Source organism: Spea bombifrons, chromosome 1 (genome assembly GCF_027358695.1).
Source record: "Spea bombifrons isolate aSpeBom1 chromosome 1, aSpeBom1.2.pri, whole genome shotgun sequence".
NCBI lineage: Eukaryota > Metazoa > Chordata > Amphibia > Anura > Pelobatidae > Spea > Spea bombifrons.
In genome coordinates this window covers 25,108,160-25,134,118 of record NC_071087.1, presented here as the reverse complement: position 1 = coordinate 25,134,118, position 25,959 = coordinate 25,108,160, and the positions used below count along the sequence as shown (strand labels likewise).

At 42.9% G+C, this 25,959-nt stretch overlaps 1 protein-coding gene across 4 annotated transcripts in view; it reads left to right on the top strand.

Moving 5' to 3' along the window:
- The window catches only part of MTUS1 (microtubule associated scaffold protein 1), a 79,812-nt gene that overhangs the window by 30,454 nt on the left and 23,399 nt on the right, over positions 1-25,959 (top strand). For 2 of the 4 annotated variants that reach the window (XM_053458943.1, XM_053458937.1), the window contains exons 4-6: positions 6,012-6,188; positions 10,242-10,373; positions 11,028-11,126. In XM_053458943.1, the coding sequence (XP_053314918.1) occupies positions 6,012-6,188; positions 10,242-10,373; positions 11,028-11,126 (408 nt within the window). Of the gene's footprint in view, positions 1-6,011; positions 6,189-10,241; positions 10,374-11,027; positions 11,127-17,219; positions 17,559-25,959 lie in introns of those variants that run through there. The other 2 variants (XM_053458952.1, XM_053458961.1) reach the window with 2 other exon arrangements.

Genomic DNA, 25,959 nt, shown 5'->3' with positions numbered 1-25,959 from the left:
ATTAAATCGTATAGGGCAGCGTGAATCATCTATGATCTGCAATTTGTGATGGATGGGGGAATGTGTATAGTAGAGTCCTGTCATGGGCTTGTCTACTCGAAAACAAGAAAAGGGTCCATTAGTTTTCCTTTTGAGCCGGGGCTATAGTGCAATTACACAGCAGATCACCGTGCTTTATCTCGGTAAAGATAGAGCCAATCTGCTAAAGATGATGCTGATATTGCTAACTGAAATATAATATACCTGATGAAGAGACCTAGATAGTCTCAAAAGCTTGCAGTCTTTAATTTGTTAACCAATAGTTATCATGTTTATCAAATCTGCTAGTTATCTGGGGACTTTTTACTGTATACGGCAGATCTTCAGCCTCCAGTGATAAAGATCTTTCTGGATCGGAATTTGGTAACTGACTTGTTTAAGAGGAGAGGACATCTTTGGCGGGATGGAGGTTGCGATCTGCTTTACCCAACAAGCCACCCTCTGATAGAGTATAAGCTGTGCTACCCGTGTTTTCTTTAATAAAGAGGACCTTTTTCCTGTGACTTTTATCACCTGTACGCTTTAGGTTGCCTTTCTGATTTTATTGTTACAAGGTGTCATTATCGTGTTTCAGTCGTGACTGCGGCATTTTCCAGTTTGTGACGAACGATACAAATTGGTAAAATGCGTGCCGAGACATGTGGCAGAGATTATAACTTGGGGCTTTAAGTAATCATTGCTGAAGTGACTGTTGCCAAAATACTTTCTGGTCTGCATGTATCAGAGTTTCGAAATCTTACAGGTGCTCGATAATAGGTGGTTATATAACCTGTTTAATATCACTCCAGGCTCGGGCATCTGCTTTTATTATGCCACAAAAAACGAAGCCAGTCTACGATACAAAGTTACTGTAATAACCCTTTGTGCTCAGCTCTATTCCTTTATGTCGTCTTCCTGCTCTCCGCTCCAACGGGGATCTTTTTGGACCATGATCCGTGCTGCTTTTGAGTTCTGCGGAGCTGGGGGCAAGAAGAATCTGCAGAGCCCGTTGGGAAGGAGCAGACGGGGTTCCTTGGCTAAATGTTGCTGTGTGCGCCAATTTACTTATGTTGGAGCTATTTTCTGATGTATTATTCTCCGGTAAATCATGCAGGTCTCAACATGCTTTTTGTGTTTGGTTTCAGCATAATCTGCAAATGTCTTCAGCATTTAACAAAGCCCTGAATTGGCCCAAATGGGCTTAACAAATGACAGAGATTTAGGTGATAACTTATTGTTACCACTTTCATAAGTAGACTGAGTCAGCAACATTTTGCAGTCTTTCCCATAGGACTGAAGTTTGGCTTCAATATCTGCCTTTAATAAAATAGCAAAATTAAGGACACTCCGGTGTCTCCTGAGCAGCTAATGCGTATGTAAATACTTTGCACATGCATTCATTTAACCTCTGGGGAAAAAAAAATACTTGGGGAGAAGCTGCAGTTGTGAGCACCCCATCCATGGGCTGAGATTTTGCGTCACTTATTGGGAGCGCTTCCCATGTTTGCACACAAGGGTCTTGCAAGTGTGCACCAAGAGTTTTCATGTGATTAAACCTTCAGAGGAGAGAATTAAAAGTACATATATTTGTAGGTATTGCTTTAATGTGCTAGAGATCGGACTTGGCACCCCGCCACCACTTTAAAATGTAAAAACACTTACACTCGCTCTTACTTTCTCAATGTCTCTCTACCTTCTCCACCATCCGCTTCCATGTCCACATCTCCTTTCCCCGTAGCTTTGCTTCTTTTCTTGCATGGAAGGGGTCGGTGGAGAAGATTGGGAAGCTTTGAGAGAGCGGCGGTTTCCGGGAGACTTGGGACCAATGTGTGGCGCCTCCTCCTCCCTGAGTACGCCACTGATTCCTCCTAATGTTCAGGTTGGGCAGAGCTGAGCATGCAGTTTGTACACAGTGTGCCGAATCGTTGTGATTAGTACTGTATGATCAGGATTTTAGATTCCAGGTAGCATTCAAGAATGACTAAATAATTACAAGCCCCAACATATGAATCATTATCATTTGTATAAGCAGTCTTAACATTTCATCGTCCATTTGTGCCCGGAGTATTTCCTTACTGCCTTGTCATCGGCATGCTGTTCCCAATTCAGCTAATGTAATTTTCTCACAGGCTTTTCCCTGATGATTAAACCCAATGTGATCCACAGGCAAAGCACGTACGTCAATAACGTCAATAACATCAATAAGTCTATCCGACCTGACGGTCATGTGGATTCTGTGAAAACATTTGTTTACCGACTACTAACCGAAACAATCTGCTTATTTGCTTGACTTGATCCATGCAAGACGAGATCAGTTTCAATCTGCAGATTGTGATATTGTTACTTTTCTCCATCCCAACACTTTGGCTATGCCGGTCCCACCCATGGACAGTCTAATCAGCTAGAGTAGACAGCTCCATTAGAGTTTGACGTGAAAACATTTTGGCATCTTCGATGTGCTGAAGCATCCACTCTCGGTGAAACACTATGGGGTCTATTCAATAAAGAGAGTTTTATAAGTTGGGTTTGCTGGAGAATTGTTTTAGTTCCTTAACTTCCTTGGACGTAGGGGCCAGAATCTGTGAGCTTCTGCTGCAGTAAGAGCTTGGGAACCCTGTACAGTGTATAGTTAATCCAGTGAAGTTCCTTCACACACTGCATTATGCAGGACCAGCTCAGCCTTCTGGCTGGAGGAATCTATCATTGATGGCCCTTCATAATGTATAGTGATGTACTGAAACAGAAATACAACCATCCTGTTAGTGAATAAGCCCTTATGCTAAATGGGGTCTAGTTTTTATATTGCCATACTGGAATTCTTTAAGTGACCTTTGCGCATACTGATGTGTATCTTGACTGTGCATGCGCAATGCCACTTTGTACTATGGTTGTCTCAGTTGCTTGGCATCATACACTTCTTCTGTATGTTGTCTGTGTCGTTAGGAGCCCTAAATACCTTCTAGTATGTTGACATATGCTGTAGACTGACTGAAATATGTTTATTCAGTAACTATTTTTACTCAATATATCAGTCTTTAGTTGCAGATCATACATCAGTCTCCTTTACACGGAATCTCTTGATATGCTGTTTCTGCCACCTTTTGTTACAGTCATTACACTGTAAGGTTAGTTGGCTGAAAAGGAATCCTAATTCCCTGCTACAGGTCGTCCCTCTGTGGCTTTCAGTTGAACTGCCACTGTGAGTTTAAGAAGCGCGCGTCTCCGGATTCATAGTGTACAGCGGAGAGCGGACAGCAGAGGGAGATATATGATAAAGGAACGCTAGGAAGTTTGTGGTCCTTAAATTGCTGTTATTTTAAAAGCAAAGAACAGTTGCTGAAATTCCCCGTACAAAAAAAAAACCGCAGCAGCTTGTGGCAATGTGTAAGTTTTCTACATGCATGATATGTCCTTACCAAAGTGAACGCGTTCATAGAGTGCTCTACACAGCGGGTTTTGATCACGCGTAGGCTAGGCATAACCATGGCTGGGAGCTCTCCGGGGGAAGCACCTCTTCTCCGGGTCTCAGAGTCACAGTGGAGAGTCTCCAGGTTGTGGGGGTGGCACTGAGACACGCCCACTTCCCCCCTACTTTCAGTTTTCAGTGATTGTGGCTAGCCCAACACAACAGCGGCAGGACCCCCTGCATCCCGAAAAGGGAGGCCTCTGGAGAACTGCACCCTGTTATTAAGGGCTTTTTCTTCAGGGAATGTGTCTAGAGCGGTTCATTTTATGTCTTTATAGAGTATGTCAATCTCTTTGCCTTATTTTTCTTGATCAACTAAACAATAGCGAATCGCGCATACTGTAAAGTAGTGTTTATAGTTATTTTGCTTCGTTGTGCCTTGGAGAGTTTTCTGGATATGTGCTTATTTTGTGTTTACTGCTACACCGCTTAGAATGAGGTCACTGATAGGGCCCAATTTTGCAACCCTATTATAAATATATAATATGATTTATGTAGTATGTATACATAAGTGCGTTGCTTTAATGCCTAGGGTTAATGCTGTAAACTTGCCCTAACAAAATCAGAATGCATGTTGTGCGTACGAATAATGGTATGCGTTAATTGCCCTTTCACCACTAGTCCTTATGGCATAAGGCAAAAATATAGCGTTATATACCATGATATATTCTTGAGCTGGTGTTTAAAACGGAGACAATGTTGCTGTGTTTTTGGAAATGTGGTAATCATTAAAAATTGCCCCTTTAGTGCGCGTTCATAGTATTTCATAGAATTTGACATCACTCCCTTTATCCCAACCACCCGTGCGCGGGATATCCCTGGGGTGTGCGATTGTTGGCATGGCAAAGAGGTATCAGACAAAGAAGAAATACACAGGGGTGTGCAGTGCAGCAAAGTCACTGCAGGAAGGCACAACGACTCCACATATGATACGAGGTGCAAAGGCCCAAAGCCGATCTTCTGAATGCCAAGTTGACTTTAAACGGGAAAAAACATTTTAACTAAAGTGACAGGTCAACATCTGATGGGCTTGATGTAGACCCACAGGATCTAGAAGTGGAACGCCGGACAAATGGAAGAATTCCGGAAAGTGGATTGGTAATTAATACTTCCGTTTAATAGTCACCCTGCACACGTTACAGGGCCTTCAGGCATGGCCCTTTCTCCTCAAGTTTCTGGACAGCGGACATGGATGCTCCCCGATGGTCACAGAACAGCAGTGTTGGCCTACAAGACCCCAGGATGCAACAAACACTCTGTGCTATGGCCAACTCGCTTTAGGCTTCATCTCCGGTCGTCTGCCAGATACAATGGCTTTGATGGTAAATTGAGACCTTTGGCCTTCCTCCTGTTATCGGTATACCTTTTTCAGAGAAAGCCTTAGTGTTCCATTAAGTTTGTGATGTTTAGTTTACTTAAGTTCTGTAGGTCAAATCAGTGGCAGAAAGTCATGCCATTGAAATCAATGGGAGTACTTGCTACACATGCGTGTAGCCCCCCTGCCTGCCGTGTTCCCCAAGCCAATGCTGGAGCTGACTGGTGGTAAGTATATCACATGCAAGGAGATGTGTTTTAAGGCAATGCATATGGGATATTCTGCAGGATCCTCCTATGCATTTGCAAAACCTGCACCATGGAAATGTAAAGTGCTAAGGTACAAGGTTCCACATTTCTGCGCAACACCCAGTTTGAAGTCTATGGAAAGAAGTGGTGCTTTAAGAGCATCGCGATTTTTCACTTCCTTTAAACCTTTGAATTAGACCCATTCTTTCTGCTAGGCCGTGGCTTAGTGCTTTCCCTGTGCACTCTTCTCTTATGTCTAAAGCCCTTTTAAATTGTATACTTTGTCCATCCTATGAAAAATGGTGCATCATTTTAGCATTTACCAGGAAAGAAAAAAGATTTCAGCATGTGACCTTTTTGACTTGATAAACAGAGGTTGAACTTCTTAAAAGCTTAAAAAAAAAAAATTGGTCTGATTAAAAGTGTGTGGACTAACATAGTTATCCTTAATGAGATTGGTATCGCTAATTAATATGCAGTCTGAGATGCTTGTTGGTGTTTCTGTCTATTATTGGTGAAACGGAAATAATATTACGGGTATGCAAGTGCAGCCTGCACGCCTACAATGACCGGGTTGGTTGAATCTAAAGTTATTAGCGAAAGGGCGTTGTGCAGGACAAAAATGTCCTAATATCCTGATTCTTTGGTTTTCTGTGCCATGCTTTAAGATACTTTGCATTAAATAATCTGGTGACTTTTACCTGGGCTGTTTTTGTTAAAGCTGGATTGCCAGTTACATCAAAAGCAGATATATTTGCAATGTTTAGCTTCTTTAAAGACTTCTTGCTGGATCCATTAAAATCAATGTTGATCATGTGAGGGTCCAGACTGCTGGATCCTGGATAGATGGAGTCGAGGTCAATCTAGTGAAGAATTGTTTTTATGTGTCTGGTTTGTCTTATCACCTGTGCAGAAGTTTTTTTCCCGTCTTTCGTGTTTCATCCAAACTTCTTATCTCCGCCAGGGATAGTACTAGACTCTCCCAAACGGAAGTCAATTTCTGTGAAAGCTTCCGCAGCAGTCTTGACAAGATCGCAACCTAGACCGAGAGTACCATCTAAAGTACCCACCCTTCAGAGGACTTCAAGCGTGTCATCAGTGTGCAGCACTCAGAGCGAGAAGAGCACGCTGAGTAGCAGGTGTAAGTTCCGTGTGTGCTTCACGTCTGTCACTGCTAGTCACTGGGCACTTCACGCATCATGTCTGAGCACTGCATGTCACGGGACAGCTGATTGTATAAACTTGTATGTGTCCTGGAGGATTCTGGCATGGGGAAAGTCACAACGGTGCACTAAGTTATCAACGGGGAGAGAAGAAGGGCTGATGTCCGGTAATGGGTCAAAAGCTATGTGTAAGCCTTAAATGAATAGTTGATGTGAAATCTGCTTATTTTCTGAAGCTTTGAATCTAGTTTTTTCTGCGTTTTCTCCGCCTTCTGATCTTCTCTGTAGTGCGTTAGGAAAATGATGATTGACATTAAAATTTTGACAATCTGACTTTTGTGACGCATCAGAAACGGCAACCAATTGTGTGGATTTTGCATGTGAAAGGGAGCCTTTAACACGTTCTAAATGTGCTTATTGTCTAACTCTTTCCATTGCAATCACAGACAAACGGCCACTATATTGCACATAGAATGTTATTTGAAACAAAAGCTTGTCTTGACCATGTGGCCAAGATTATGACGCCTTCCCCTGTGTCGCCTTTCCTAGTTAGATTTTCATTCTGGATTAATGTGTCCTGCCCTTTGCTTCAAAGCCCCTGATTACGTTCCACTCTAATTCATCGAGAGCGGCTAGGAGGAGCTCAGAGGTGAACATGGCTGATGGCTTTTTATCTTTCACCTTGTGCTGATCCCGTGTCTTAAATGACAGTGTCAGGCGGACATCGCAGTTGCACGGAGAATGCGTTCCCCTCGCCTGTGTCCGTCAATTCCTCGCTGATCTTACTTTATGATTCAGGAAAACGCTGTGACGAAACCTTACTGACCTTGGTCGTAGCCGGATCGTTCGCCCTTTGCATAATTCCTTTGTTGGCTTTATCTGGGAAAAGAAGTAGGTCACTCTGGGATTTTGTTTCCTAATATGTAAATTAAAGCAAGTTTCTGTTTTTCCTTTAAGATTTTTTTCCCTCTCCGTTACAAGAGGGCTTAAGGTATATAAGAGAAATGAAAGCTGTTGCTGTACTTTGCATTTGTGATGAAACACAAATCAATACGTCGGATATGAAGTAAATCCCAGCAGGACGCGTCTGCACGCTTCTACGACACAACAGTTTTAATTTTTCAGTGGTTATGCCCTCTACGTATGCGTGGATGCACATGTGTACAGCTTGGCAGGCTGCTAGGATTTTAATGCATACTGGAAAGTAGTTGATGAAAACTCCATTAATGCATTATTACATGGTTTAGTACTTTAACACTTTGGGTTCTGTAAATGTAATTTTTATTTACACCCAAGTGCATACTGTTACTGCATTACTGTGTCCTGGTGATAGGTTACAGTGTATTGATATTTAACAGGACGTACCGTTCATCATGCACCTTAATGCACATGATAGCGGAGTGTCCTTTTTGCAGATGCATGTTGGGGAGACAGAATCCCCTCAATGTATTTGCCTCCCCCCTCGATTCTAGGTTTAAGTAGATGTTTTTGGTTGAACACATCTCCTGATTGCCAAGGTACATGCACGCTATACCCTCCACTGCCAGCTCCAACACAAGCCAGCAAAAAGTGTGTGTGTACACATACATAGGAATCTCTTCCATTGGTTTTAAGGGGTACAAGAATGACTGAGCGTGCGCTGCAGCTTCTCTTTACATGCTTTTCTTTCCACAGTCTGGCTAAAGTATGGCGTTAAGTATATTAAAGTACTAATGTCATTTAATATGAATTCTTTGGTGACACTGTATGAGACCCAAGGCACTCCCTTTAATGATAGAGTGGGCTCTCATCCTGCACTAAGAGCAGATCTTTAACATACAATTTACTAACTTGTTCCTGTAGCTCATATAATGGTCTATTATGGGAATCCTAGTAAATGCAGCAAGAATTGTGGTTTTATTTGCCGTCGCTCATTATGCAACCAGGCTGAGGTTCTATTCTGAAACATCCCTTCAACTTTAAGCTGTAGTTTTGTGTAAGTCTTTCCTTGTTCTATATCGCTTCAACGTATATTATGTTGGGGAAACGCTTCCTACTGACCAAGTGTCAAACCTAAAGCGTCAAAGAATTTAGTTAGGTGCCCTCTGGTCCCAATTGTTCCTGGTTTTGGAGAAGAAGCCTCCTCTGAGTTATCACAAGCTAGGCTGGAGAACATACTGGCTTACCCCGCTTTAAGGACATTCACGTTAAGGACTCGTTAGTAGGGACTTGGTTAAAGCACAGCCATTCCCCTGTTTACATACAATCGCGTTGTGAGAACGGACACACAACTGCATGATAGTGCTTCACTTTCATTTTCGTTTTACATACATGCTGTGGACCCCATTGTGTACGTTAATCTGGGGTATGCCTGCACTTTAATTCCAACAGTATGTATCAAGCCTAGAAGTAGGCTGTGACATTCGCATCTGGAACAAGGGATCTGTCCAAGTATGATTGTGATCAGGATCTGTATAGCATACCTTTTTGAATTTTGTTTTGAATGACAATTATTTGTTAGAGCTGTAGTGTTCACGGTTGCATGGTCTTTAGTTATTTTTTTTTTATTGGGCCAACATAGATATAGATGCTACATAAGCTTATGGGACCTCAGATGTCTCCCCTTTTTCTATGTTGGCCCAATAAAAGGGATCAACGTTAACTAAAGACACTATTTTCTCTTGGCTTGATCGTTCTATATCAGTTTTTCCTATCTAGACGTGTGGTACGCTAGTAAGCATTTATAGAATACACATGCAATCAGAGCCGGGAAGTCAACAGTGGTTTTTTCATTGTTGAAAAACAATGCTACTTAGATTGATATCTTTTGGGAAATACGTACACTAACATGTCTGGAAAGTGTTCATAAGACTCCTGTTCAGGGCTTTGGACCATTGCCCGTCATCCTCACAGGTAAAACGTTATGGGAGTCACCGTTCACAATACATAGTGAGATGAAATGGCTTAATATACCCCATGTTGGCATTGCGTTAAACCTCCTGAGAGATTACTATCGGAGTGTTGGCGTTGCCCGTGCTCTTGCTGTCGCTAAGGAACATGTACATTGTAGCCGTTTACGCTCTTTGTATCTACCTATCTCAATTACCAGTGGTTTTGTGACACACGTTGCCTTTCACTTAGAAACGTAATCAATGCTTGATCACTTTTGTGAGATAACCCTCCAATGACCCACCTGTGCTGTAGACATGCTGGTTTCCTCAACTGGCATCCAGTTGACTTCAGAGTAACATGACTGGTGCCTGGCGGTCCTGCAGTGTGGTTCACATAGAAGTACGGGTGAGATTATGACTGTATCCGCTGATAAAGCTTCTTCACGTTCAGCCAAGTAGACCTCTTTATCTCCATTTAACTGCAACCCGTTTAATGAGTTATTTGAGTGCCCTGCTACATGTTAACTCTGGATTGGATGACTTCATTCTTTCCATTGTCATTTTGGTCATGGGAATGCTACAAAATATAGTACTAGAATAAGAACCTTTTGTTGATATATTTCCAGTGATATTATTTTTAAACAATATAATTGGCAATTATGCCTGACATGAAGCCCATCCTACAGTTCTGCGTGTCGTGACATTAATTCGCATTTATATTTTACAGACAAACGGTCCTGGCATTCTATCACCACAATGATTTTTATTCTTGTTTGCGATTTGGCAGCCATTAGTGGAATAATAACTTACTTGCCCTTTAAAGTGTGAAGAATTATTTCTGTTCATGGTTCAATTAAAACTGCAAGTTAAGGGCAGAACTGGCCCTGAATAATGCATAGTTCAATCGGTGACACACAGACTTTACTATACATTATGAAGGCCAAACTCCTGCAGGCTTTCAACTCTCCCTTTAGTGAATAGACCCCAGACATCTATATAGTAAAGGTATTCCTCCATGTATCTCTCCTAAAGTTAAAGCTTAGGCTTGATCGCTTTATGGAGAAGCCTGTCTTGTCTTACACCTTGTAGAGTAATTGTGCTGCAATCATCCGGATTATATGCCCTTGTATCATGTAAACATACAACCTTCTATTTTCACAGCCACTACAAGCAGCCTCAAAACCGAAGAAGTTCCAGCAAAATGTATGAGGCAGAACGATGGTCCATGCGCGCAACCTCCCAAAACGGCACTTATAAGGGGAAGGTCTCAGTCTCTCAAAGTTACCCAGACAGGTACTATATACGTATTGTCTCTACAGAACTTCCATCAAAAAACACGATTATAAGTATCCAGAAAGATGTCCAAAAGAGAAGATGGTTTCTGACATGGACACTTTAGTAAAATATACATTTTACGCAAAAAGTTCAATCTAGTACAAATCTTGTAAGCCCTGTGCTCCATTTCAGTGGTACTGTAGCTTCAGTTTAGGATCTTCCAGGTCAGGCATCTCCAGTAAGGCAGAATAGAAAGAGAAAAACAGCTGAAAACTGCAATAAAATGCATATCGGTGGATGTGAATATGGGTGTTGGCAGTGTTTCAATAATACTCCACAAACATGTTTCAGAACAATGGAGCAAATGGGTAATTGCTAGTTTCTACCTGTAAAAACCAAAGACCTTCATCAAGCTGTCACAGCTGATGCCTATTGATTCAATAAGGAACATCCTTGAGATTATAGGATGCGCTGGTTTTACAAGAAATCTCTAGACCGCAAATTCCATACCACGATATGGTTGTAAATAAAAAAAAAACAAAAAAAAAACCAAAAACACAGCAGTCTATTTAAATGTGAAGAACCGTAGTTCTTGCTATTTTTTAACATGTCTTCAATTTCATGTCAACTATGGTTCTTTTCAGCTTCTAAGGTGAATTATTTATTTTGCAGTAGGTACGAAGAAAAGTCCTGTGATTGCTGGTGTTACAAAGTCTACGGTTTCTTCTGTGCCTTTAAGTAGAAGGTTTGATTCCAAAATCACAAATGCTGGTAAGAAGCAATTATGTGTTTTATTTTTGCAACATATTGTAGTATTGTGTGGCTCAAACATTATTATTGTGGGAAGAACTGCATGTTAAATATGATCTCTCCGATAAATAAATGCATTTATAAGGGGCAGCTCACAGCAGAACAACGAATCTTTAAAATCATTGAGTCAGACTGTTTTATTCAGTGCCTGCTGCCCGCTTTGCTTGCCTCCCGACGTGTGGCAGCTATGCTGAGTCTCAACACAGAGGCGTTGCTCATGCTCTCCTGAAGCCCCCTCCTCCTCTAGTGGTTGGGTTAAGATTAAACCCTGTGCCACACTTGCCTGCTGAACATGTCTTAACTGCCACTGAATGGAAATAGATAAATGTCAACTCTTAGAAGCACATGGACAGGCTTTCTAACGCTAGGGCAGCGGTTCCTTGGGTACCCGTAACAGCATCCATTGTCCAGTGCCATCACAGACCTCTCCTCATGCTCGCCCTTGCTGATAAGGAGCAATAGCAAGATTTTATATGCCAGCAACAGGCGGCATGCACACCAATAGGTTTAGCTAATTGCACGTTTTCTGTTTCAGACAGTTAAGATCATGTTTCTAGGAAATCCAGAATTTAATCGTAAGAGTAAAAACAAAGATGCTGAATTCACTACCTACTATCAAATTCAATTGATGCCATTATATATGGCCAGATGAGTCTGAGTGGGCTGGACCCTCTTATAAAACGTGGCCATCCATATATTCCATTTGACCGTTTTTCTCTCAAACCATTTGATTCGATCGGTTTAGTGTCTTGTCATTTTGAAGGCACATCAAGAAGAGCCGAGCACTCAAATTCTTTACTATGATTGCAAACCTTTGGAGACTATTTGATTTGGATATACCTAAATCTCATGTTTTAGAACTTGGTTTCCAGTGAATCTCACATCAATGCTGACGCCTTTCAAGAATAACCAAATGTAACAACCACTTCGGTTACATATAAAAATTTAAGATGAGCGTAATATTTTTATAAGGATTTTTTTACTCTTTTTGTGTCGGGTTAAGTGTATTTGTAATAGTTTGTAAATAGTTTGTAAATTAAATATTTGTAAATTAAATATTTTTCCATATTTTAAGCACAGCTAGTTTTCTCTTGGCTTTGATTTTCTGCCTCCGTCATTGTGTTCGTCTCTGACGTGTACTTTTATGCAATTCGCGTGAGACAGTTTTTTTACTTTACCTGAAGCATGACCCTCTTACTGTCTCTTTTCTCTTGGAATCGAAGCATGTCACTTCTCATACGCAGGCCCTTTTAACTATGCTTTCTTGAGGCTTTGAAAGCACTGCAACAGCTGAATACTAAACACTGAGAGACTAAAGCAAAACTCTGGGCTGTAAAGCGTGTTTATGGTTCTCTGGCAGATCTGTACAGAAAAGACAAATATAATACCGCTTGTCTGTCAGGATATTTACACACAAGATATTCATTATTTGTTTGTATGCTGCTGAAGCATAACGTGTCGCTACAAACTTGAGGTTACATACAGCCAGGTGTTTCGGATACAGTGAAGGAAAAAATTATTTGATCCCCTGCTGATTTTGTACGTTTGCCCACTGACAGACATGATCATTTTATAATTTTAATGGTAGGAATATTTGATCAGTGAGACAGAATAACGCATTTGCATTTTACTCTGGAATAAGTATTTGCCCCCTTTGCAAAACATGACTAAGTACTTGGTGGCAAAACCCTCACTGACAATCGGAAGTCAGACGTTTTGTGTAGTTGGCCACCAGGTTTGCACACATCTCAGGAGGGATTTTGTTTCACTCCTCTTTGCAGATCCTCTCCAAGTCATTAAGGTTTTGAGGCTGACGTTTGGCAACTTGAACCTTCAGCTCCCTCCACAAATTTTCTATGGGATTAAGGTCTGGGGACTGGCTAGGCCACTCCAGGACCTTAATGTGCCTCTTCTTGAGCCACTCCTTTGTTGCCTTGGCCGTGTGTTTTGGGTCATTGTCATGCTGGAATACCCATCCATTTTCAATGCCCTGATGAGGGAAGGAGGTTCTCGCACAAGATTTGTTGGTAAATGGGCCCGTCCATCGTCCATTTGATGCGTTGAAGTTGTCCTGTCCCCTTAGCAGAAAAACCCCCAAAGCACAATGTTTCCATGTTTGACAATGGGGGATGGTGTTCTTGGGGTAATAGGCAGCATTCCTCCTCCTTCAAACACAGCGAGTTGATGCCAAATAGCTCGGTTTTGGTCTCATCTGACCACAACACTTTCACCAGTTCACCTCGGAATCCTTGAGATGTTCGTTGGCAAACTTCAGACGGGGGCTGTACATGTGCTTTCTTGAACAGGGGGACCTTGCGGGTGCTGCAGGATTTCAGTCCTTCACGGTGTAGTGTGTTACCAATTGTTTTCTTGGTGACTCTAATCCCAGCTGCCTTGACAAGATCCTCCTGTGTAGTTCTGGGCTGATTCCTCACCATTCTCATGATCATTGAAACTCCACGAGGTGAGATCTTTCAGGGAGCCCCAGACCAATGGAGAGTGACAGTTATTTTGTTTCTTCCATTTGCAAATAATCGCACCAACTGTTGTCACCTTCTCACCAGGATGCTTGGCGATGGTCTTGTAGCCCATTCCAGCCTTGTGTAAGTCTACAATCTTGTCCCTGACATCCTTGGACAGCTCTTTTGGTCTTGGCCATGGTGGAGAGTTTGGAATCTGATTGTTTCTGTGGACAGCGGTCTTTTATAAAGGTAACAAGCTGAGATTAGAAGCACTCCCTTTTAAGAGAGTCCTTCTAATCTCGGCTCTTTACCTGTATAAAAGACACCTGGGAGCCGGACCTCTATCCTTCTATTCTATAATAGCCCCTGTATTTTGTTCTTGAACATCCATGGGATTGGCATAGGGCTATCCTGAGTGTAATTTCAGTAATCCAGAGGCCCAAAGTTACAGGCCTTCAGTCGTACACACTGCAGCCGTATACACTAAATACTCAATATTCACTGGTAGTAGTCATTTTAGAATGATCTGAGCATTCAACACATATACTTATCTTTGGTCTAGAGCTGAAACAACGAATCGATAAAATCGATAATAATCGATAACGGAAATCATCGATAACGATTTCCGTTATCGATTAATCGAGTGATCAATTCGTTGTTGGAGCACTCGGCTCCTTTTACTTACCTCCGCGAGCGTTCCCCGCTTCTGCTACACGCTCTGCAGTCTCCGCCTTCTTCTAGCTACGTGACGGATGTGACGTGTTCCGGTTCGCTCTGTGCGAGTGGCTCCATTCGCACAGAGCGGTTCGCTCTGTGCGAGTGGCTCCATTCGCACAGAGCGGTTCGCTCTGTGCGAGTGGCTCCATTCGCACAGAGCGGTTCGCTCTGTGCGAGTGGCTCCATTCGCACAGAGCGATTCGCGGGGGTGGGGGTCCACGGCGGGGTGGGAGTGGGGTTTCAGGGGATGCAGGGCAGGGTGTGAGTGTGGGTGCAGGGCAGAGTGGGGGTGGGGGTGCAGGGCAGAGTGGGGGTGGGGGGTGCAGGGCAGGAGACTGGGTGCAGGGCAGAGTGGGGGAGGGGATGCAGGGTGTGAGTGTGGGTGCAGAGCAGAGTGGGAGACTGGGTGCAGGGCAGAGTGGGGGTGGGGATGCAGGGCAGGGTGTGAGTGTGGGTGCAGGGCAGAGTGGGTGCAGGGCAGAGTGTGAGTGTGGGGGCAGGGCAGAATGTGGGGGCAGGGCTGGGTGCAGGGCAGAGTTGGAGACTGGGTGCAGGGGCACAGTGCAAAGTGCTGGGTGCAAAGTGCCAGTGCTGGGTGCAAAGTGCCAGGGCTGGGTGCAAAGTGCTGGGTGCAAAGTGCCAGGGCTGGGGCAAAGTGCCAGGGCTGGGTGCAAAGTGCTGGGTGCAAAGTGCCAGGGCTGGGGCAAAGTGCTGGGCGCAAAGTGCTGAGTGCTGGGTACAAAGTGCTGGGTGCAAAGTGCAAAGTGCTGGTGCAAAGTGCTGGGTGCAAAGTGCTGGATGCAAAGTGCCAGGGCTGGGGCAAAGTGCTGGGTGCTGAGTGCTGGGTGCAAAGTGCCAGGGCTGGGTGCAAAGTGCTGGTGCAAAGTGCTGAATGCTGGGTGCAAAGTGCTGGATGCAAAGTGCCAGGGCTGGGGCAAAGTGCTGGGGGCAAAGTGCTGGGTGCAAAGTGCCAGGGCTGGGTGCAAAGTGCTGGGTGCAAAGTGCTGGGTGCAAAGTGCAAAGTGCTGGGGCAAAGTTTCTTGAACAGTAATAGTCCACCTCTTTTCAGAATGTTTGGGGTTATTTTGTTTCATAAATATTGTGTTTGGGTTCTTGTACTTTGAAAATATTGTTTTTTATTACATCATAACAAAATAAGAATGTTAATGTAAATTTTAAGTTGTTTTTTAACATCCAGTTCATTAAATTCTTTTAAATAAACGAAAAATTTGCATATTGTTTTTTTTTATCCGATTAATCGATTAATCGAAAAAATAATCGGCCGATTAATCGATTATTAAAATAATCGTTAGTTGCAGCCCTACTTTGGTCTGTAATGTGAAAGGGACAGAGAATGATGGATTTCCCAATATTTATGCTTCAAAGTACCCCAAGTTTGGTTGGTGTTAATTTTTCGCTATATTACTTGCCAAGGAGCAGGTGGAGTGTAAACTGGCCATATGATGTATAAATGTTTGATTTAGATAGGTGCTTTATATAGTATTTGCTGGCGTCACACTCACTCCTTGTTTTGTTTTATGAACATGCCGGGCGCTTTAGCAGTGCCCTCGAATCTGAATGATAAAATGTGTCAATTTTGCACACATATGTATGTTATGTATAAATTCCGGCCGGCCGGGAGCGGTGCGTTTACGTATGGAGCTTGCTGTAAGCTGTGCATTTTTTATTTGTCTGTGTGTATTGTTGCCTGGATCGGGATGTCACTCCCGCGTCAGACTTGTTTTGTTCCTACAATAGGTAGCTATTAGAGTAGGGTTAGGACATAGGGAGTGTTTGCCGTAACTAGTAAATCAGGGCTGCCAATAAAAAAACCACAAATTGTCGTTTAAGCGTTGCCAACCATGCCTGGATTCAAAGGGAGCGACGTTTGCTTTCAGAGTAACGAGTCCTACTAAAGCCCTGTCATTTTCCACATCGGCTTTGTAATGGGAGTCGCAGCAAATATGTAGTAAATGGGGAGGGGGGGTTGGTTATGTGAATGCAGCGTAATTAATAGTTTTGTGCTATGTATCGGTCTGTACAATTTACACCACTGGATCATTTTGTTCCTTCTAGTGCCGGACTGATGGCTCTGTCATTGGGTATTGTCAGGTGTGTGCTGGAGTGGAAAGTGGCTTTCCATGGCAGTAGTGGTTTAAGTGGCTTTGGTTTTCTCCTTGTCCCCAATTAGTCTCACCCCCTGTGCCTTTGTTGTAAGGGGACCGGCGAAAGCCGTGCATGGCCGTTTTGCTGCGGTTCCAGCCCTTTCCTTGTGATCATACACATAGGAGGGATAAATACTGAACCGGCTCCCACCATTTTGTCACAGGTCCCCTTGCATTCTGCCTTGGAGGAGAACATTAAGGCAGTGGTTAGGTTCATTAAATTCATTGTCTTGGTGACTGTCTGGATGAGCGATGGATGGGAGGTGATCAGTGGCAGCGCTTTCCCTGCCACCCGCGTTTTTTTCCTCTCCTTTTAATCGCATCGCTGAACACCTCAGGGCTGTGACAGCCGATGCTCCGCAAATCCAGCATTTCCAGCTCTGCAGTGTTTGGCGTTGTAGCCCACTCGGATTGTAAGCTCTTAACAACAACTGTCTGCCTTTCCCCTGTGTGCTATTATCCCTCGTTGTGTTGTCTTAGTGCTGCACGGTGGGAGGTGTAAGATGAATGCACCGAGCGGCTGGCTTTAATGCTTTTAGTACATCCATGACTGCTGCCGCTGGTGAAAGGGGTTAAACGGCTTTCTCTCAGCCGTTTCTGCATAATAGATTGTTCTGCATGGACGTGGTGTGATGTAATTCGGAGTCGGGGAGGAGGATTCATTCTAAGGGCACGCTTTGTTTCCGTAACATCTGGTTTGGGCAGTGCTGCTGGACGCATTTCCATAGTGGACTACTGCTTTCTGGGATGTGTATGCCTCGCTGTCACGGTGATGGAATGAACTACCTCTCTCTGAATTGCCGTTACATCTCTGCCCTACCGTACATCTACTGGCTGGGATCCTCAGAGCTGAGCTAAAAATATAGCATGCTGTAGTACATGGAGGCAGTTTCTTGCTTGCTATCCTATTTCCACTCTTTCTGAAGACATGTTATGGTCGCCTAAATTCTCCTTATCCAATATGCGTGTGCGACTGACCGCAAGCGGACTCCTTCGGAACCTGCGCCTACCTTCAGGATACAGGAAAAGCACCGTTGTGTTTCACACAGGTAACAGCTCTATGCGTAGGGCATGTTTGTGTGTGTGTGTGTGTGTGTTTGTTAGTGTCTTCTACCCACAGCAGGGGACATCTTGTTTACTCCAGCTGCTAGCACATAAACCACACACTTGTTTACGTGTGCATGTATCTGTGTGTGGATTTTCATATATGTAGCCATATATAAATATATATCACACACGTTATTTGTGTGTATGTATATTATATATAGTTTGTGTGTGTGGTATGTGTGTATATATGTTTGTGTGTGTGTGTATATATGTATATATATTTATTATAAAATGACATAAAATAATATATATTTATTATAAAATGACACCCACAGTTTGCATAATGAGACGTTTATAAACACTATATAATTATGCAATGACTCTTGGTTGTGTTCGGTGAAAATGTGCGAATGGTATTGATGTCTGCACACGAGTGACATTTCTGCGTTTCAGTATGAAGATACCGTACCTGAGCTGTGCTGACATTTTGTGTTACTGTGTTGCTGAAGGACTGGGGTTTTTTTTATAATGTGGGAGACGGATACGATGTAGAATTAGACACAAAATGTAGCCATTTGCCATGAAATTGTGATTTCCAGTTGCCAGACCCCTGGGATTATGCATTGTGATGGATTCTGTACAAACGTTGGCGTTCAGTTAAGCGAGAAACCTGATCTGTTGGCGAGGACTGCGTTTCCATAGCGCTGCTCCATAGGTGCGATGGTGAGGGATTGTGTGATGGAGTTGCATAACAGGTCACATTCACAATGGCAGATTCAGCCTTTTCTCATATTGCCATAAAATGTATTTCTAGGGTGCTTTTTTCTCATGAGTCGTTGGGTGGCTGTGTATGTTCAGCCCGTGGCTGTTTTAGGTAAGCTATTTCTGCCTCTAGAGCTTTGGCAAGCTTTGGAAAGGGGTAGCGCTTACACGGTATTTTCACGCTTTTGTGAAGGCTCCTGGAACACGGGTGTCAGTCACAGCGCTGCCTCTACATGAGTATGACCAGCCACCTCCAGCAGTAGTATTACTACTTACAAGGACAAGATGGACAAAGCTGTGGAATAAACACTCCATGTTCCCCTTTACTTTTGTAGTTTATTTTAATTAAGACGTGGAATAAGAGTCTTGCATAAATCTCTAAAGGTAGCTGGTGGTGTAATGTATAAAACCCAATTCTGGTGAAATTACTAGGAAACCGTTGGAACATTCATGGTGATTGCTCCATCTTCACCACCTTCCACCAGAATTCCTCTCTTTGTACCAAGTGACCTTGGAGTTGAAATGATTTGGTAATTGTGGGGTTGCATAGTGGTCTCAGCATTGGTTAGTATCTTTGTGGCGCTGCTGATTTTTGCAGTTTCAAAGTTTCCAGGAGACCCAGCCAGCGGGTACGGAAGTCAAATAACCAAGTCATACAATACAACTGAGCTTGGGCTCCCTGACCACCTGTCCAACACCATGTCTCTGAAAGGCTCCTTGCGGACGTCTAGGAGGTGCATGCAAAGGACCTGGTCAAGGAGCACATGCTGTTAAGAGTTGGCATTGTATTTAGACACATCTGGATACTCTAAGTACATGTTTCAAAAATTAGGTTTCAGTTGTTTTCCTTGTTAATTGAACATAATGACTTAATAGCTGTTTCTGCTTGGGTGTAGTTCAAAAATATCCAGATATCACATTCGCAGCTCTTCTGCCATTGCCATTAGCTGGTTAGGTTCTAAATGTTGCAAAATAAAAATCGCTGTGGCTTCAGCTTCCAAATTATTTTTCCACGAGCCGTAGTCTAAATGTTTAAACATCTTTCACATTCCAAAATGTCTCCTAGTGTTTATGCAACGATCGCTTGAAATGAAACGGAACGTGTTTGCTATAAATGGACAACAAAAACAAACGGGGATTTCAATTGAAACCAAAAATAGCTGGTGGGCTTGTCGCACCTTACTCCAGATCTGGCGATGGCTTGTGGGTGAGGAACAATATATCAATGCATTACAATAGCCGAACAAGGAGGTCCCTTCCGAGACACCCAACCTACCAATGCCTGTGTTAAGAGTTCATTCTGGCCAACGTGTGACAGCTCGGGAAGCTCTGTTCAGACAGGCAGGAAGCGTGTATTTATAACGCAGGAGAAGAATATAAATAGATGGAGTAAAACAATAGGTTCGCAGAACTCAGGGGGATGTTTCCAGTCCTTAGCCGCAGCCTCTTGGTCTGGGTATCTTCACACTTGTTAGAGAATCATCCATACACCAATGTCTGTTTAGACTATATGTCGTGCGCGATTAAATTAATTTGGTGAGGTTCTAGGGTACACACGGGATGTTAGCGGAGTATCGAGAAGGAAGTGTGCTTGCATGACATACATCAGGCTGATCCGTTTAAAGAGCCATGCATTGTCAGCGTTCGGTCTCCATTATCCTTGCGTTAGCTGACTGTTCTTCCTGCACTCAGGAGGTACTCTGCGTGTACAGATGGTGCTTCTCCTAGGTGTTTGCGCATGCAGTTGATTGCAGGCTTACGCCATATTTTGTTATGCCCACAGCCAACTGCTAGCTTTCCTTCATTAATGTATGGATATCTGCAGTATGTTTAAAGAAAAGGCCCTAATGGTCTCCTAGTAAATCATGGAACTGCACTGTGTGTGTGTCTTTACACATCCATGTATCTCATGCAGTAATGCATGAAGAGTGCTGACATGAGAACGTAGTACTCAGGAGGAGCAATGTTGGAACAAGAGGTCATACTCTACAACTAGAGGGTCCGAGGCATAGATGTAACAGAAGTTCTGCTTTGCTGAGAGGGTAGTAGATGAATGGAAGGGTCTTCCAGCAGAAGTGGTGGAGGCTAATACAGTAATTGAATTTTAAACTGGCATGGCATAGACTTAAAGCTATCCTCGCTATAGGACCTGCCCAAGGACACTGTTTACATCAGGAAAAATGGGCAGGCTAGATGTGCCGAATGGTTATCTGCCATCATATTCTGTTTATAATTGTCTTGTAGCTCAGTATGCACAGTATGTTTGTTACTATGGCTGAAATATTCTTTACATTGGTTTAAATCATTGCCTTTTAACCCTTTGTGTAAAGCTTCTGCTTTGAAGAGTGAAATGTTACGTGATTCAGGGAGATGTGGGGTGTTCTTGTGCTGCACTCTGATTTTTCTTTTTTTCCTTGGGCTTTGCGTGCAATATAAATGAAATGTGGGTCACGTCTGCCTATGGCCTCCAGCTGCTAAGCACTGATCTCTTCTCCAATAAGTTGGAGTGTTTAAGTAATAGACAGCCAAACTGGAAATACAAGGAGATCAAACATCTGTATAAAAACCAGATGCCCTCATGTGGTCTCGGTAGCAATGACCCCTATATTTGAAGTGCTGTCTTTCTGGTTCTTCTACAACAGCCAATTGTTTTCGGTCGGTCCCGTTGTACAGCGCTGTGGAATGTGATGGTGCTATGTAAATTGTTATTATACAGTATTGTACTATATAGTAAACTCCATTATCAATGCCCTTAAAAACACTTTCACTTTTTCCTTATCAGATCGTTCAGTTCTGGAATGTTTGTGTAATTCTAGAACATCCAACCCAAGCAACTGGGTTGTGAGAAAAGCTGCTGTCCTAAACCCTTTAAATTCCCGTTTTCATTCAGTATTCCTGCGGTTTTATTAACTCTCACGCTTGCATTAAGGAGACTATTAAATGAAAATAAACTTTTCAATGAGGTCTCAGGGATAACTATTTATTTCATTGCTGGCTGTTCACTAAAGGAACAGTTTCTGCAGCCTTGGCATGGTAGGAAAATGGCTAACGGGACAAAAATGTACAATCCAGCAGAAACTATTGAGTATGAAATAAAAAATCTCAATGCGATGGAGTGTTTCGATCCAGCCTGGAGATGACAAACCTGTATGTAACATCCTGGACTTGAGATGTCATTTCCTATTTGTCATTGCCTGGAATCTCAAACACATTTGAAAAGAATTCTCTTCGGTTTGGTCGCGATGGACATCTTGAATCCACATTGATTTTGTTTTTTATTTACCGTATTTGCTCGATTATAAGACGAGGTTTTTTTCAGAGCAAATGCTCTGAAAAATACCCCTCGTCTTATAATCGGGGTCGTCTTCTAATCAGACCTCAAATAGAGGTCTGATTAGGAGACTAAGATCCAGATCCCCCGCACCGCTGCAGGGGACCTGGATCCTCCTGTCGTCGCCCCCCCCCCCCCCACTTACCGGTGCTTCCGGAGGTGAAGTTGGCAGCGGGGGTTTGTATGCGTCCGTCGCAAATACCTTCCCCGACTGTCAGAGATCAGAGTTCCAGAGTTCCTGATCTCTGACAGCCGGGGAAGGTATTTGCGACGGACGCATACAAACCCCCGCTGCCAACTCCACCTCCTTCCGGCTGCCGCGGAATGAGACGTCAACCCGCTGCCCCGGCAATACAGCAGGAAATTGGAAGTGTGTGTGTGTGTGTGTGTGTGTAGGGCATTTCTGGAATGCCTTACACCCCTATATGCCACTCTGGCACTTAGGGGGTTAAAAGGCATATTATGGGACAGAGTGGCATATAGGGAGGTATAAGGCATTTCAGGAGGCAGAGTGGCGTTAAGGGGGCATTTAATAGTGCACTCTGCCTCCTGAAATGCCTTATACCTCCCTATATGCCACTCTGCCCCATAATATGCCTTTTAACCCCCTAAATGCCAGAGTGGCATATAGGGGTATAAGGCATTTCTGGAGGCAGAGTGCTCTATATAATGCCTTTTAACTCCCTTAATGCCACTCTGCCTCCTGGAATGCCTAATACCTCCCTATATGCCACTCTGCCCCATAATATGCATTTTAACCCCCTAAATGCCAGAATGGGATATAGGGGTATAAGGCATTTCTGGAGGCAGAGTGGCACATAGGGGGTCAAAAGGCATACCATGGGGCACAGTGGCATATAGAGGGTTAAAAGGCATATCATGGGTCACAGTGCCATATTGGTGTGGCAAGCCTGGGGGCAGATGTGCGTAACTGGGGGACAGGTTGGAAAATACAAGAAATAAAAACCAAAAAAAAATATTTTTCTCAATCATAGCTTTTATTAAAAAAAATAGTTTACATGAATTAACATTTACTGGTAAAACTTTTTTCCTTTAGGGTCGTCTTATATTCAGGCTTTTTCTTTTTTTCCTAAGTTAATATTCAGATTATGGGGGGTCGTCTTATAATCAGGGTCGTCTTATAATCGAGCAAATACGGTAATTTTTTTTTTTATTAACCGTTCTGACAGTTTCTTTTTCAAAATGTTTGTTTTGGCCTAGAGTGATGAGAAAAAGTGTTTACCCCTTCCAGATTTCTTCTATTTTTTAAAATTTATGTGAGATCATCCAATTTTAATAGACAGCGTGAGTAAACCCAAAATGCAGCTTTTAAATTATCACTTATTGAAGGTAAAGTTAATCAAAACCTTAATTGCCCCCTAAACCCTTCCAGACAGAAGTCCGTGAGTTTTCTTTACATCATGGCATCATGTGCTGCTTCTTGAGACCTTTTGTCCGACTTCACTTTGGAAGACAATTTCCATGTAATGTTGAAATTTTAAATTAATGTCGGTGATCATGCCAGGATGTATCTAGAGAAATCGAACCCAATTATCAATTACTTTTAGTGAATCCTTTGTTTTAGTAACTAAGGAGGCAATTACTTTTTCACCTAGGGCAGGGGTGTCCAACCTGCTGCCCTCCAGCTGCTGCAGGACTACATCTCCCATACTCCTCTGACAGCCCCTTAGCTGAAAGAGCATTGTGGGAGATGTAGTCCTGCAGCAACTGGAGGACCGCAGGTTGGACACCTCTGACCTAAGGCCAAGTAGCATTGCATTAAGAGTCGTTGGATGCTCTGAAACGTTTGTGAGAAAAATATGCAAAAACAATGTTTGCTAATAAGGACATTTCAGCCAAAGTTCCCAAAAAGTTCACTGCTTTTAAAGTGTAATTCTTGATTAAGGCAATAGCGCGTTTCAATACTTCATCTTACTGCTAGTTTCCTTTCAAAGAATTATGGAGTCAGTGTTTGGGATGCTACCAGGGCCCCTCTGTGCTCCTTTTTACAGGTTGCCCCAATGTGATTCCTGGGGTAGATTATCAAGCCCCGGAGACACCGATTTGTCGGTTACCTTGGCTGCATCGACATATCTTACATACATATCATGCTAATAACATGCATTGCCTTTTAGAAGAGTTCAGACAGGAATCCAAAATTAGAGTAGAAATCGGACACTCCTGGAAGGTGTCGCAGCCTCCGACATTTTTATTTAAGAGAACGTTCTAATTATGTACTTCGTTGTGTATCGGATTGCAGCTACGGTACAGTCTGCTTTATAGAAGCGTTTGGAAGCTGCAAATCGGGGATCTGTTTTTAAGCGGTTACCACATGATTTAATTTCACTTGTGCCCACATTATTTTGATTTAATGCTTTATTACTGCGTTCCGGTGTGCTTAACAAGACACAGCTGCTCTTTCAAACAGTTCCATGAACTAGTAAAACTGTTAAAGGCCCCGTCTTTCCCTTAACTGGTCTGTGATTACATTAAATGGCACATATGTTTAAGTTGGTTTTTTACATTTGTGGCAAATAACTATTGGCACCTGTATGGGTGTGTGTCCCGCAGGGTCCCTCATCAGGACAGTGGAAGTTGGGAAGTGTTGCCTGTGTCCCCATCCACAATATACACAACAGTGCATTTGATTGGTAATCTGGCAGAGGTATTAAGGGCTTACTGTCTTCAGACAACAGATCAGTTACTTGTAACTCACCACCTTCGGTGTATACTGAAAATCTTTTCTCAATGAAACAGGATTTCAGTAAAAAAAAACACCCTTAAAACCTGGAGTTTATAACTACTTTGGGCTGACCGCTTCTCCAGCAAGAGATCCTAGCCAGCATGTGTCATGACACTAAAGACTTGGGGTACACTTTGCAAAAATTGTGCCATGTGGCCTCACATCATCAGCCATACACTAAAAGGTGGCATCAGCAGTGCTACCACAGAGCCGTAAGAAAAATCATGGTCGCAGGGGTCACAACAAAAACCGGCCCCAGACGACCCCTGCAACTGCCGCTTCAAAAGCTGTTAGCTGCAATTGGATAATTTCTCACACTTTCGCCTTGCATGCTGGATCAGTCTGCACGGAGTGACAGACACAGGCAAGCAAATTTGGCGCAAAGATGGCTCAAGAAAGCTGCTTGGGAACAAATGCCACAGATGGGCTGTTTGGGGGCTAAAATGGCACAAAGTTGTTTGATGGGCAAAGTTGACACTGTTGGATGTGATGCTGTGGTTTTAGTTATGCTTCAGGCAACAATGTGGAAGGCTGCATTGTGACTGGCCCTCAGACATTTGCCTCTATATACATTGTATAATAAATTGCTTTCTAATAGCTACTTAAAAATGAGATTTAATTCTTTATATTTTTCAAGTTAAATAAATGGTAATAGTACTATAGTAATACTAGGAAATTAAAAGTAAGATTTGCATATTTGGTTATCTTCATTAAAAACAAACACTTCTGCTGCTTTTTGTCTTGTCTCCACATACTGTGATGGTTGCGGATAGTACAGACGCTAACGATCAGACTATGCGCATGGACACTGCTTGGGCCTTTACTGTTGGCGACCAGCTTTGCCCACCAGAGTAGAGTAAAGACAGGATGCTCTCGCTCTGTTTAACCCAATTACAGTCAGTTATTTGGCAGATGATAGTTAAACCCCTATTTACTGGTTGAGCCCGATGGGTACAACACTTCCAGAACAGCTTGATGGCTGCCAGTTGGCAGTAGATGGTCTCCAAATTAAACACTTAGTAGCCCTGTAACATTTTCTATTATGCTCCTTTCTTGTTTCTTTAAGACTTGTTGTGCGGAGACTAAGCTTTAGGCAGTGCAGCCATCTTTGTGTTCTCTATTTGGGGAACTGAACGCCTCCATTGCCACCCTGTGGATGTAAATGAAACTTGGTAGGGAGCAGGTGTTACTTATGATGTTATGGTTGCTTTCAATTCACGCTGTTAATTACAGCCTGTGGTTTTGTTTTTTCCCCCCAGAAAAAATATATAATTTTTTTTTGTTTTTAGAATTTACTTTTCCTGTTGAATGAAAGCGTTACTTTTAGTAGTATTAACATAAATAAAAAATACTGTAAATGCTAATGCGCAGAAGACATTACAGACTAATCATCAGCACCATGGGATTTCTCGCTAAGAGGACGCATTAGCTTTTTACTGTGGCTGGAGGGGACCCCAGGGGAGAGCTGTGCATGCTGGGAAAATGCAAACATTCCATTCACAGAGCTGAACTCCAATAATTTTTTTTTTAATTATTCCCAGAAGGATCAATTCCAGAAATATCCACT